This window comes from Grus americana, chromosome 1 (assembly GCF_028858705.1).
Source record: "Grus americana isolate bGruAme1 chromosome 1, bGruAme1.mat, whole genome shotgun sequence".
In the NCBI taxonomy this organism is placed as follows: Eukaryota; Metazoa; Chordata; class Aves; order Gruiformes; family Gruidae; genus Grus; species Grus americana.
Window position 1 is genome coordinate 93,839,035 of NC_072852.1, and position 12,582 is coordinate 93,851,616.

The 12,582-nt window shown below is 40.7% G+C and overlaps 1 protein-coding gene across 1 annotated transcript; it reads left to right on the top strand.

The window, feature by feature from the left end:
• The first annotated feature begins 7,519 nt into the window (after window positions 1-7,519).
• Window positions 7,520-12,160, top strand: LOC129210533 (cytokine SCM-1 beta-like). Its single transcript, XM_054836334.1, has 3 exons — window positions 7,520-7,695; window positions 10,296-10,413; window positions 11,155-12,160. Exons 1-3 carry the CDS (start codon window positions 7,548-7,550, stop codon window positions 11,285-11,287), a joined length of 399 nt encoding a protein of 132 aa, XP_054692309.1. The 5' UTR covers window positions 7,520-7,547; the 3' UTR covers window positions 11,288-12,160.
• The last annotated feature ends 422 nt before the right edge of the window (window positions 12,161-12,582 follow it).

Sequence of the window (12,582 nt, forward strand, 5' to 3'; positions counted from 1 at the left end):
CTTTCATACTCATAGCGATTATGAGGGGGAAAAACCCAGAGAACAAATAAACCCAAGGACTGTCTTTTACAAGGTTCAGAGTGGAACACTGTCAAGAGTGGGTGTTTGCTGCAGGCCCCTGTGAACGGAGCTCTTTTTTTCCTTGCCCCTCTCATTTAAGCTTTCATTTACACCATGACACTCCCGCTGTTATGGGCTCACTGAGCAAATGGCCAAGGAAATATAAAAGCCAACTGAAAGAAAACTACTTCTTCTCAGTCTGTATCTGTTTAAGGGTACAGCTGCATAGCACCAAATTTAATTTCATAGGGCAGATGAGAATCAAGTGCTGTGATCAGTTTTAAGAAATTCTGTAACACTTCGTGGAACAGGATGTGGCCCAAAATTGTCAAATTATAGTAACCAGCGTGAAGCAAGGCAATGTACCTCACCAGTGGCGTGGTTAGAAAGTGTGACAGTTCTTCATCTGAGAGATGAAGTAGAAAAAGTACCTATTCTAGAGGCTATTATAGCTCTCTGAAGGAAGGATAAGATATCCTCATTGAAAAAAAAAAACCCAAACCCAAAACCATGGATTTCTCTTACAATGATTCTAGAATGATCTCTTCCTACCTTCTTCTCTATTGTTTTTTTTTGGGTTTTTTTCCTGGAAACCTTAGGGCTTAACACCATAACTGCAAATTAACATTTGACAAGTTTGTTAAACTCCATTGTAGGAACTCATGAAGGTTATTAAAAATGCTTACAAGTATAATTATTTTTTTTAAAAAAATGCATTTGTTAGAAATCAGCTATGTGGGGGAAAACAGAAGAAATAAATCCCAAGAATTCCCTTTTGGAAAGTTCAGGGAAGGTGATGTTTTCAAAAAAAGAATTTTGCATTTTTCATCTGTCTTCCCTTAATTTTTTTAATATGTATATTTTTTAATACACCGGCCAATTTCAACCAATGCTAAACAAAAGGTGGCAATCCCTATGATTTTTTAAAAAACCTAATGTCTGAACAGGAGATAGACTGAACACGGTGCCTCCACTGTGGGGAAAAGCCAGCAGAACAGGGGTGTTCGATGCTTGGCACTAGCCAGCAGGTCTGTCGGCATGTGTGAACTAGACAGCCCCAAGCATATGGAGAGCATGCAAGGTATTCTCTGGCAGGTGAAAACACATTCTGAGGAGTTAGAATAATTCTTGGGTTGAGGCAAGAGAAGTTAGCAGATAAAGGACTGAAACTTGAATGCAGGCTTAACTGGTTCTGACTATTGCTCTGCCACCTGGAACGTGCTGCTTTACTTGCGATTCTCTTTTACATAGCCCCCAATCCAAACGTTCATCAAAATAGCTATGACTGAAAAAGTATGTAATGGCAGTGAAGAAAAAGTCTGTGTACTAGTAAATAATAGCACATGCACAACAGTTGAGAGTGAGGCATACAAATATCACCGTTGTGTGTTCTTGTACCTGTAACTCCCTCTCTCCCCTAACAATCCTAGCACGTTCCCTGTGATGACCATCATGGAGCAAAGGAATCCAAACACATACAGATTGGCCAAGGGGCTCTCTCCAGAGCACGAGATACAGCTGAGGAAACTATACCTATTGAAAAAACATAAACATCTGAGCTTCTTCAGTTTTCTGAGGAAAGCTCAGGTTTACCCAGAACCAACATGTTGGTTCAGATCCATCTCCAGTGTTTACAGACACCGACTATCCATGGTTAACCAAGAAGTATATTTATTTTTCACACAGTAGGCTTGATTCTTCTCCCGAAGACAAACAGAATAAGACTTGGTTCCCACTTCCTTGATCCTACAGATATGGCATGCACAGAAAGAAATGCTAAACAAAATCTGCGTTCTCTGTTTTACATGAGAGCTGAGAAAGAGAAAGCAGAAAAAGTAATAACAAAAAAACCCAAAACAAAACAAGGAAGAAAAAAGCAATAGGGTGGACTGAGAATATTCGAAATTCACAAAGGTATTTGGCTCCTGTTTGAGCATGTGCAATATTTAGATATCTTCACAGAATTGAGCTACAGTCACCTCTGTGATTCTTTGCAGCAATAGCATTGCACGCTGTTTAGTTAGCTTCCTGATATGCATCTCAAAGAACCAAACCAGACATGGCTACAATTATAAAGATGAAGATCAGTGTCTTCCTCTTGTAAAGTCTTGAGTGACTGTATAAATGCTCATTGAAAAAAAAAAAAGAAAAAAAAACAAAAAAAACCCCCAAAACAAAACAACACAATGAAAGAAAGACCAAAGACCTCTGGTGTACAGAGAATGCCACATTCATGTCGAGTCAGCTTAAAACATCAGCAAAACAGGTGCTTGCCTGCATACAGCTGACTGTGGAGTTGACTGTAGACTGGAGAGTAACCTTTGTATGTTTGCTTCAAGGTCCCCTTCAAACCAAATCATTCTCAGTCTGCTTTTACATATCTGATTGGTTCAAGTTGGGTGATTGAAGGAAAGATTTTAATACAACTAACTTATTTAAGAGCATTTGATACAATCAAGGGAAGAGCAAGTTAGCAGGACCAGGGAAAAGCTGGCAGTATGGTAGTGGAAACAGCTGGTCTAAAAGCAAAAGCTCTATTATGATTAAGTATTGCTACATTTCTAAAGGAGGAGTTCTGCCAAAAGCAGAGTAGTTATTAAAAATGTGATTTAAGTGATCAAAATAGATTAAAAGTTATTGTCTCTCAGCTGACATGTGAGCATCAAACGTGTGTCTTTCTACTCCATTACAATATGAATGAAAAAGACTGAACTTATGTTCATGCTATTTCCAGGTGAGGGAAGGAAACTTCCTAAATCACGCTAATTCTGTCATCAGCTGTTAACTGACCACACTTCAATGCACCGATGTAACTAAAAAAAATAAACAGGTACTAAAGTGGGATACTGACTTCAGTGGGTCTTTGTTATATATCTAATTTGTGCTGCTTAGCAGGCAAAAATTCAGATGTGAGTTTAAAAGTAAATAGTTTAAGCTATGCTGAACTATGGAGCATGACCTAACAAGCCTGGTGGGAAGGCACAAATAGAAGGACAACAGCAATTTCAGTAAGAAAGTGAAATTAAAAGCCAGAAGCACCTATGAAATCATCATGAAGTCTACAGAGCAAAATTAATGAAAAGCAAAGGAAGAAGGGGGGAAGGAAAGTCATGTAAACATCTCAGCTGGATACCACTTGCTGGTAATTCTTAAACCAGTACTTCAACTGTTAAGAAGCAATGCAAAACCAGAATACATGAGGGTCAGATTTATCCCACCTAACTTCGCTCACTTACCCTGTCCGGCACAAGATACATGCTTATATTGCTTCTGTAGATAATAGAGACAGACGTGTATCTCTGTGGTGGGTTGACCCTGGCTGGGGGCCAGGTGCCCACCAGAGCTGCTCTATCACTCCCCTCTTCAGTAAGGCAGGGAGGGGAGAAAGGAGGATGGAAAAAACAACCCCAAACTCGTGGGTCAAGATAAAGGCAGTTTAATGTAGCTAAGCAAAGCAAAAAAGCAAAAGATTATTCTCTACTTCCCATCAGCAGGCGATGTCCGGCCACTTCCTGGGAAGTAGGGCTTCAGTATGCATACCCCTTACTCTGGAAGACAAACATTGTAAAAAAAAAAAAAAACAAAACAAAAAAAAAAAACAATGAATGCCGCCGCCCTGTTCCTCCCCCTATTCTCAGTTTCTTATTGCTGAGCAGACGTCATATGGACTATCCCTTTGGTCAGTTTGGGTCAGTTGTCCTAGCTGCGTCCCCTCCCAAGATCTTGCCTACCCCCAGCCTGCTGCTGGGGAAAAAGAAATGTTGGAAAGACAGCCTTGATGTGTGCTGGCACTGCTCAGTAGTAGCCAAAACACTGGTGTGTTATCAACAGTTTGCTAGCTACCAATACACAGCACAGCACCATGAGGGCTGCTGTGGGGAGAATTAACTCCATCTCAGCCAGACCCCAATACAATCTCCTGAGGGTGACATCTCCTACCTTAAAAACAGTTGTCTGAGATACTGATCTAAGCTGAAGTTCTTAGGTCCCCTCTTAAAGTCACTGAATGCCCTGATTCAGTCTTCAAAAGTGACAGTGACCTGCTAGCGTATGTTCAAGGGGCTGCTGAACATTCAAAGACGCTTATTTCTAGGAGTACATAAGAATTTACTTATTTGTGAAGATCATGGCCTCTCTTTTTTGAAAGCTATGAGAAGTATGAGAAGATACAATACTTCAGACTCTTTAGTAAGTAAACTGTGATATTAGGCCCAACATTCTGCTCACTGCATGTTTCTTTTCCTTCAGCAGGGTTGCTGACATGAAACAGGGTATATGCAACAATTATTTCAGTAAAAGTTTCTTGACCTTGTTAAAAATTAAGAAAACTATTGCATTCAGCAGTTGGTTCCCTGTGCTAGAGCAGACCCTGACTTTGCCTCTTGCTGTGCACGAGCAGTCTCATGTGTCCCTTCACCTCTCTGTGCCCCGGCTGCTGTATGGGTGAAACGGAGGTGGGCTGAAGGGCTTAGGAGAGCCCTTGAACTCCTCCTCAAGCAGGAGCTTGCTGTTGCTGTCCTCTCCCAGGGCTGCGTGTCCCATGTTGTCTGTGAAGCCTAGGAGACTAACTCAAAGCCTGTGGTTTTCTGCACGCGAGCAGGCTCCAAAGGTTAAATACATCTACACACCCATGCCTGCAGTATCCACTGTCTGCACCTGGTTTCTCTTGGAAAAGAGTGCATGGGTGAAATGTTAGACATGGAGGGGAGGAGAAGGGGCAGCTCTCATGGGATGCATAACGTCATACCTGTAGCCAAGGGTTTGAGAAGCATCATGGTAAAGTTAGTCATCTTTATCCACAATTCTGACTTTACAAACTCTTAGAAAACTCCATACCATCTGTGGATGTATCACAAGCTGCAAGTGAACATTTTACTCCAGAATGCTTTGAAAGCAGCCTATGATGAGTGTTCCACACAAGAGGCAGTCAAGCCCCAGGACAAGTATCATCAGTATTCAACTTATCCAGAGCTGAGAAGCAGTAATAGGAAAAATACTTTGGGCACTTATTAGTTGTCTTTTTAATATGACTTACCAGCAAGAAAACAGAAAGACCATACTTCTGATCGTCTTGCCCTAAGCTTTTGCCACGGCATAGAGGCAGTGCACACCAGTGTTAGAGTGCATGCAAAATGAGCCTTATACAACATCAGAGATCACCAAATATCCACAGATAGGACTGTGGAACTCCAGCCCACAAAACTCTTCTCCAAAACACAGATTTCACTGGGCATAAGCCAGCTACACAGAATGACAGCCCAGGAGGCCACAGCAAACGAAAACTAGAAAGAGAGGAAAAACTTGCTATAGTGCAATTTTTCCATCCTACCTTAAGAATGGTGGAAAACTGAAGAAGCAACAGGATTTCTAACCACACCTCAGGAATGAATCTACAGCCTTCTGTGGGAGGGACTGACTTTTTCTGAGCTGGTTCATGCTCAATACAGCTGGCAACCCTTCCTCTCAAAGCTGTACACATGGTATATACATGTACATATACACATGTTCATACCGTATCAGCAGAAGTGGGGGAGCATCTCCTCTCTTCATGGGAACTTCTCTCTACTGTTCATGACAAAGTTGCTATCTTGCATCTCAAAGCTGCCAAGTACCAAAAAATTAGAATATCTCATCCAAGGAGTGATTTCAGGCAATGTTCAGCAAAACACCAGGCTACTACACTGCTTGGACACAAACTTAATATAGATTTCGCAGTAGTGCTGCTGAGATCAGTACAGTTACTCCCCTGTGTGGCATCAGGCATGTCCTTTAGGGCCTTTGGTTGAAGCTTTGGCTTCCATTTCGTTGCAACTTACATTAGTGTTGCAAGTGGGTTTAGCAAACATTTGAGTAAAGCAGCAAGTACCTTACAACCGCTGTCTACTTTTGCCATTGCTTTTCCCTAGGTGGCATAGTAAATGTAAGATGAAAGAATCAAACCAAAAGGAGCAAAGAACATATACAAGTATATACAAGTAAACAAAACAGTGTGTGTTCTTTACCTGCAAGACCTACCAGACTGTTCCTGAGGTTAAAGACCAGCCATGACAGCCTAGGAATCAAGTATTTGAGCTCATTTCTTAGCTCGATCTTAATTTGCCTGAGGAATCTTAGGGAATTGACTTCCACATGCTGTGTTTCTCCATGCAAAGCAATTTACATTGATGTTATCAAGAATTTGGAAAACTGGAAGTAACCAGCTGAGGCAAGGCCTGGAGGTAAGAGCAGGGGAAACTTCATACATGCACAAACGGACACTTGCTCCAGGCTTTGCACTGACACTTATTCTGCATCGCTGCCTTACAATCTCATGCATCAGGCAACCTGGTGCTTACTTATTCACACCAGGCCCAGATGGGTATCTGTGCACCTAGCAAAGCATGGCTTTTTCTACTGGGCACAGAAATGCTCCAGAGTGTAAAGCATGAGAGGAGATTTCTGCTCAGAGGCTGCGGATGATGGTGCCAGCTCAGGTGCTGCTTCACACGTGGCCTGGAGGTCCACAGCTTGCTTGAAAAATACTCGCAGGTGCAAAACTGCTGGCAGGTAGCAATGCTGTCCAGTAACTCAGATCACCTTAGCAGAACATAGAAAGAACACCTAAAACTAGCACAGACTGCAAAAAAGGAAGCTTTTCCTAGAGGTACAATTGGAACAAGTTGCAGACCTATTATCAACACCAGGTTTACATGGAAGTGCAATGAACTTTTTTCTTCATTCCTATAAATTGTGCCTGTCTGAATACCTGGTTACTTTCTTGGACTCCATTCTTTATACTAGAGAGACCACATCACACACACAAAAAAGTATATATTTTATAAACTCTTATTCCTCTCTGAAGCCATTGTATTTTAGTTATGCCTGACTGGCAGGAGGGCTAGTGGAGCTGGGTCTGTATGTAAAAGTGTGTTCACTCTTCCTTCTCCCAGCACGTAGTGCTATCAGCTTTGGCTATATTAAATCATGGAGAAAACAGAAGAGTTTTGACAAGCTCCACCACACATAGGAAATAGGAGTGATATCCCCGCAAAGCTACCACGTTAAAGTGACCAACAATCTACAGCCACTATGGAAAATGCCAAGGCGTTCCTGTTTCCATCATTGTTTAGCTCACAGTTCCCCTTTTAAGTGGTCCATTGGTCAAAGAGGTAACTCTGAATGCTACTCTGTGCCTCTGTGGTGCAGCTTAGCTACAGCTCTCTAAATCGAGGTGTCAAAGGACAGGAACATTTATTAAAGGTTTCCACTACAGAACAAGAGCTCTCACTTTTTGCAGCTTGAAACAACCCCTACTCACGACAGAGAAGCAAGTGCAACCACAGCAGGGTTTGAGCAGGAAGAGCCTTCACAGGGGGGCTAGTGAAGGACGGGTGGGGGAAAGAAGGTGGTTCTCTTGTCACCAGAAACAGTACTGCCACTCAATTTTTTCCACTTATAGTCAGCCCCACCATGACGCCCCAAAAGTGAACACAAGAACTGACCACTGAATGACGATATATAAACTCTGTGAGAGGGGGCCGACAATAGCCACTTTTTTCTCTGCCTTGGCAAAGAAGCCACCAGCAATGAAACTCCAACCGGCAGCAATCCTCGTCATCTTCTGGCTTGGCATCTTCACTGTGCACACGGTGAAAGGTAAGTTTACAACCCAAGAAGACGACAGGAATTGCTCCACATTGCACTAGTGGTCTGATGAGCAGGATTCATTCTCAGCCAGAGCTGATTCATAAGATAAAACTCGCGAGAAATCCAGATCAGAATCGCAAGAAAGGCAGCTTTACAAGAGATTTCATCTGATGTCCTGTCAATTAGTGGTTGGCTTCTGCATTAATGCAAGAAGAGTTTCTGTGCCTTAGAACACTGAAAGGGTTTCTGTGCATTATCCTCTCTCTTAAAATCATGACATCTCAAAGACATAATGTCTTTTAATCTCATTGATGCCATATAGCAACAAGTTCTGTATGTTAATAACATTTTATGAAAAATATTTCTTTAATAAGATGTACTTTTTTCTTTATTAGATATACTACTTTTAAATGTATTTTTTATGTTATTTGTATTTGTCTTTAACTATATAGCCTTAATCCCTTTAACATCTCTATTTTAAAAAGTTCTTCTGGTTCTGTATCGCATACTGCCTAGTTGCTAATTTCTAGCCAAATATTTTGGTACAGTTAGGCAAACTATGAACAAAATCTGCAAGGGACAGCAATGGATTTACACAATGTCTTCTCTCTCTTCCTGATTTCATACAATTTAACATTTTATTTGAGACCATTTATGAGCACCGAGATGAGCCATGTTTATTAGCCATGCCTTAAATAAGTTTTTGTACAGTGATGTTTAGGTCTGTGACTTTTGGATTAGGCTATGTGTACCATGTGAAAACATGAACATACATGCATAAGCACATGCCATCTTATACACAATCAGATTCACGCAAACAAGCGCATAAAAATCACAGAAAACGCTCATACGCAAGCCATATGCAAACCCACAAAAATATGCAGAGAGAAGCACACAGAAAAGGCATCTTCGCAAAACCACACCAAAACCAAACTGAGACCTGCTAAACATTCACCAGATTATGTAGCTACACATTATGTTGACCTAGTGCCCCTAGAGCTAAATTAAACTACATTCTCATATGTTGATTAACGCTACTGCTGTTCACCTCAGCAACATGTGGCTTCATATCACAGACTGCCAGTTCGTAATGTCATTCTCCAGGTTGTATAATTTGTCAAAAATATCACCAAGTCTGAAAAAGCACACTGAGGTGGTGTGCAAGGGATAGAAAAAGGATTAGAAAGAAGAATGATTAAAAAACAAACAAAAAAACCCAAAACAAAACAAACCCATAAAAAGTGTAGTTATAGGTGCAGAGCAGTTTGGGTTTGTTCCAAGGCTTAGAGGGGCTCTGCTTGTATTCCCTGCATGCATTCCCTAGAAATAGTTTAGTAGTAGAGAAAATATTTCCAGGACTAGTAAGGATTGCTTGACTATCTTTGAGCTCTTTACCACCATATTTTGAAAATCAATCTGAGTAAGGCAGTAAGATACATATTCGTAATAAATCATCAAAAAATATATCGTGTTAACTTGTGACTAAAGCAAGATTAGAAGAGATATTCCTTCAGGCAAACAAAATCTCAAGAATTAGCTATTCTGCCAGTACCTGTGCACTGGCTATGCTACAGCTTCTCCAAAGGTTGATGCATGTTTGCCTCAGCTATGCCAATTATTTCAAACAAACAGAAGCTCACGGATGATGAGATTATGTGAAGCAGGTTTTATATTTAGCAAGTTGTACCTGAACAGCACTTGGACTTTTCTCAAGCCAGTTTCTCTATAGATTCTTTAAAAAGAAACCTCAGAATACAGCAGTGTTCTGTTTGTCCCCCTCATGCCTTCCCAAACTTGTCTTTGACGGGTGGGAGAAAACCAGAAACTAGCAAGCCGAGGCTTCCAGTAATGTATACATGTACTCCATCTCACTTGAACGAGCTCCTGTTTTTAGTTATCATCATGTAAGGTAACAACTGCCCAAAGAATTTTAAACCAATATCGTGATCCTCTTTATTAATCACCAGTGCATTTCCCTGAAATGTATGAAAATGTTGGAGGAAAGAGAGGATTACATAGCACTCCATTGCCTATCAAACAAGACTTATAGGAAGAGTGCACAAATACTTAGTCTTCTGGCAGATATAGCTCCCTTTCTTTCAACAATTGTTTTTTTAATGCTAGTTCTAGATGTCCAGTGTGAGACAAGTAGCCTTGCTTTCCTTTCCTTCACTGGGAAAGTAAAGGGAATTACTGATCCACATTCAGTTGACATTTGGAAATCCACCCAGTAAAGGTGCCGGTTCTAAGCTCCATATGGACGCTTATGTGCAGATGATACAGACTTAATTATAAATGATGCCAAATACCTTTTCTCTATGGAAGCAGCAATTCCCTAGGAGCAGAATAATTATACAATTGTTCAGGAGAACAGGTGAAGGTTAGTATATTAATTGAAATAGCAATAACACTTTAGAGATGGTAGGATGCATCACAAAAAATATCTTAAGCTCTCTTGTATCACTGGTATTGTGGCTGTATATCCTGAGACACTCATGTTCTAACCACAACTAGAAATCTGCTGGAATTCATAATTTAGTATGTAATTATGGCTAAATATGAATATAGTATTGACTGCCTTTGTCATTTACCTGTTTTTCCCCTTCTAGGGAGCATCGTAAGTCAGTCCATGCACAAATCCAGTTGTGTAGAGCTGTCTACGCAGAGACTGAACATCCGAAATCTTGTCAACTATGAAAAGCAAGAATTTCCAACAAAGGCCATCATGTTAGTATCCGGTGCACAGTTCACTTTCAGACTCATCTATCCAAACATGCTACCATCAAAAAGGGAAAGGGCATCAGAAGACACTTCATGGCCCAATTCACTAAATAATTTGGCTAGTTCAGGTCACCCTTCCAGTTCCCCCATGAAACTGTCACCTGGCAGCTGAGGAAATGAGGGGAGAGGGGTGGGCCTCAGAGAGCTGGGAGATTTGTGCTGCTCACAGACGCTGGCAGAAATCTCACTGAGCAACCAGATCTTTTGTGCCCAGAAAGTGAGGAAAAATCTCAGCAAGGGGTCAGGGTGGAGCAGTCAGAAGCCCAGTGCACTGAATTGAACCAAGGGGAAAGATCATGTGGAAAAGTTTGGGGTAACTCTGACTCCTGCTAGGAGCTGTATTTGGTCTTTTGATCTCACAAGCATGCATTTTTATCAAATCTGGGATCTGCTCTTGGGAGGTAAATGTGCATCATGATTTCTTATAAAATCTCAGAATACCAGGTATATTCCTTTTTTTAAGTGTCAGTATATATGCACATGACCACGTATGGTACATAAATACTTATGCCATAAATAAGAAACTAGTGTTGTTGTTGTTATTCCAACTAACAACTACAAACTCCAGAATGTGATATGGTTTTACCACATTGTTCCTTGTGTTCTGCATAAAACCCAAGAACAGTAAACCTGTGTTTGGAGACTGGAATTTAATGGCTGCCTGGTTTGCTTTCTTTCTTCCTATAGGTTTATTGACACAAGAGGTATCAAGACCTGCGTAAGCCCTAATCAGAAATGGGTACAGCTTGCTATAAAGAAAATAGACCAGAAACGTACCACCAAAGGCAAATCTCTTAGACAAACACGTAAGGCCAACTAAACAGAATCATCATCAGTGCTGCACCTAACAAGGAAGAAAACCTTAGTATCTGCTTTTAATTCCTACTTATTATTTGGCAATAAAATTTATGAACAAACATGAACTCACCAGAATCTGTTCATCACTAGTTGAACGTCTGCTGATTTCTTCACTTTATAGCTGGACTCTGTTTATTTTCTGAAAGGCTTGAAATATTTATTTACAACTGAATGTAGAGATCTCATCCTTTCTGTCCTGACCAGTACAGTATTTAAAGGTGAATGGCAGATAGTTTAACATACTGTAGGAAAGAGGATGACCTCCCACAGAACTGGATGAGTGTGGACCTCCATCTCAATGGAGGTCAGAATATTCTGCATTGAGTACTGGGTTTGAGAAGGTGCTGTATAATTTAATGGTTACTCATGCCTATATAATCTATAAGTAAACTAATCTCATGCTTCAGGCTATCACCTCATCAGTGCAATATTCAGAAGATGATCCTTAGGCCTTCTATTTTTATACACAGTATTGCATTATTAGCTCAGTCCACAATGATGTATGGATACTCTCACCAAGGGATGACCTGGAATAATTCAGGGTAACTATGAATGTAACCCTGTTCAGCCTTGTACCAGGGAAGACTTATCCTACCTATTGACTTCTGTGAAGTTACTTCAGTTTCACCCTTATGTGAGACAAATCTGAAACAACTGTTTTACTTTTTTCTTTGCTTTTCTCTGAATGAGAAAGAACAAACCATGTCTGGAATCTGTATTTCACAAACTCATAGGAACTCCCTGTCCTAAAGAACTATGTATATGTAAATGTCTTATATTTTTAAAATTGATAAATTCTACTAATGGAAGGTTTTGAATTTTAATAAATTTACTATAAGCCTAGAATCAAACGGTATGTTTGTCTGTTTGTATGTAATGCAGATGGAGACTGCTGAAACGGGTACCAAGATGACAGCACAGATCTGAGAACTTTCGGGCAGCTAGAGCTAACACTACTGCCAACTCATGACTCAGATTGTTCAAAAACAATCTGATTCTGAGCTTTCTACACCACATTTCAGGTGTAAAGCCTGTATTTCAGACAATACCTCTTCAAAAGTTCAGGTACTTAAAAGTCAGAGTTCATACAACCCTAGAATGATCCTTACATTACCAGAAGCAGACATGGAAGAACTCTGGGAAGAGAGGAAAATGGCATTTAAGCAGCTTGAGGGACAGAGGAAAGGTATAGGCCAAGGGGCTGCAGGAATAAACTTGCTCTCATACTACCGCATGTATGTAGCCTGCACTGCTGCT

Bases quoted from the DNA above. Each gene is read 5' to 3' on its own strand.
- LOC129210533 (XM_054836334.1), top strand. From the start codon at position 7,548: ATGACGATATATAAACTCTGTGAGAGGGGGCCGACAATAGCCACTTTT. The intron at 7,696-10,295 runs GTAAGTTTACAA...TTCCCCTTCTAG, and splicing joins CACTGTGCACACGGTGAAAG to GGAGCATCGTAAGTCAGTCC. The intron at 10,414-11,154 runs GTTAGTATCCGG...TTCTTCCTATAG, and splicing joins TTTCCAACAAAGGCCATCAT to GTTTATTGACACAAGAGGTA.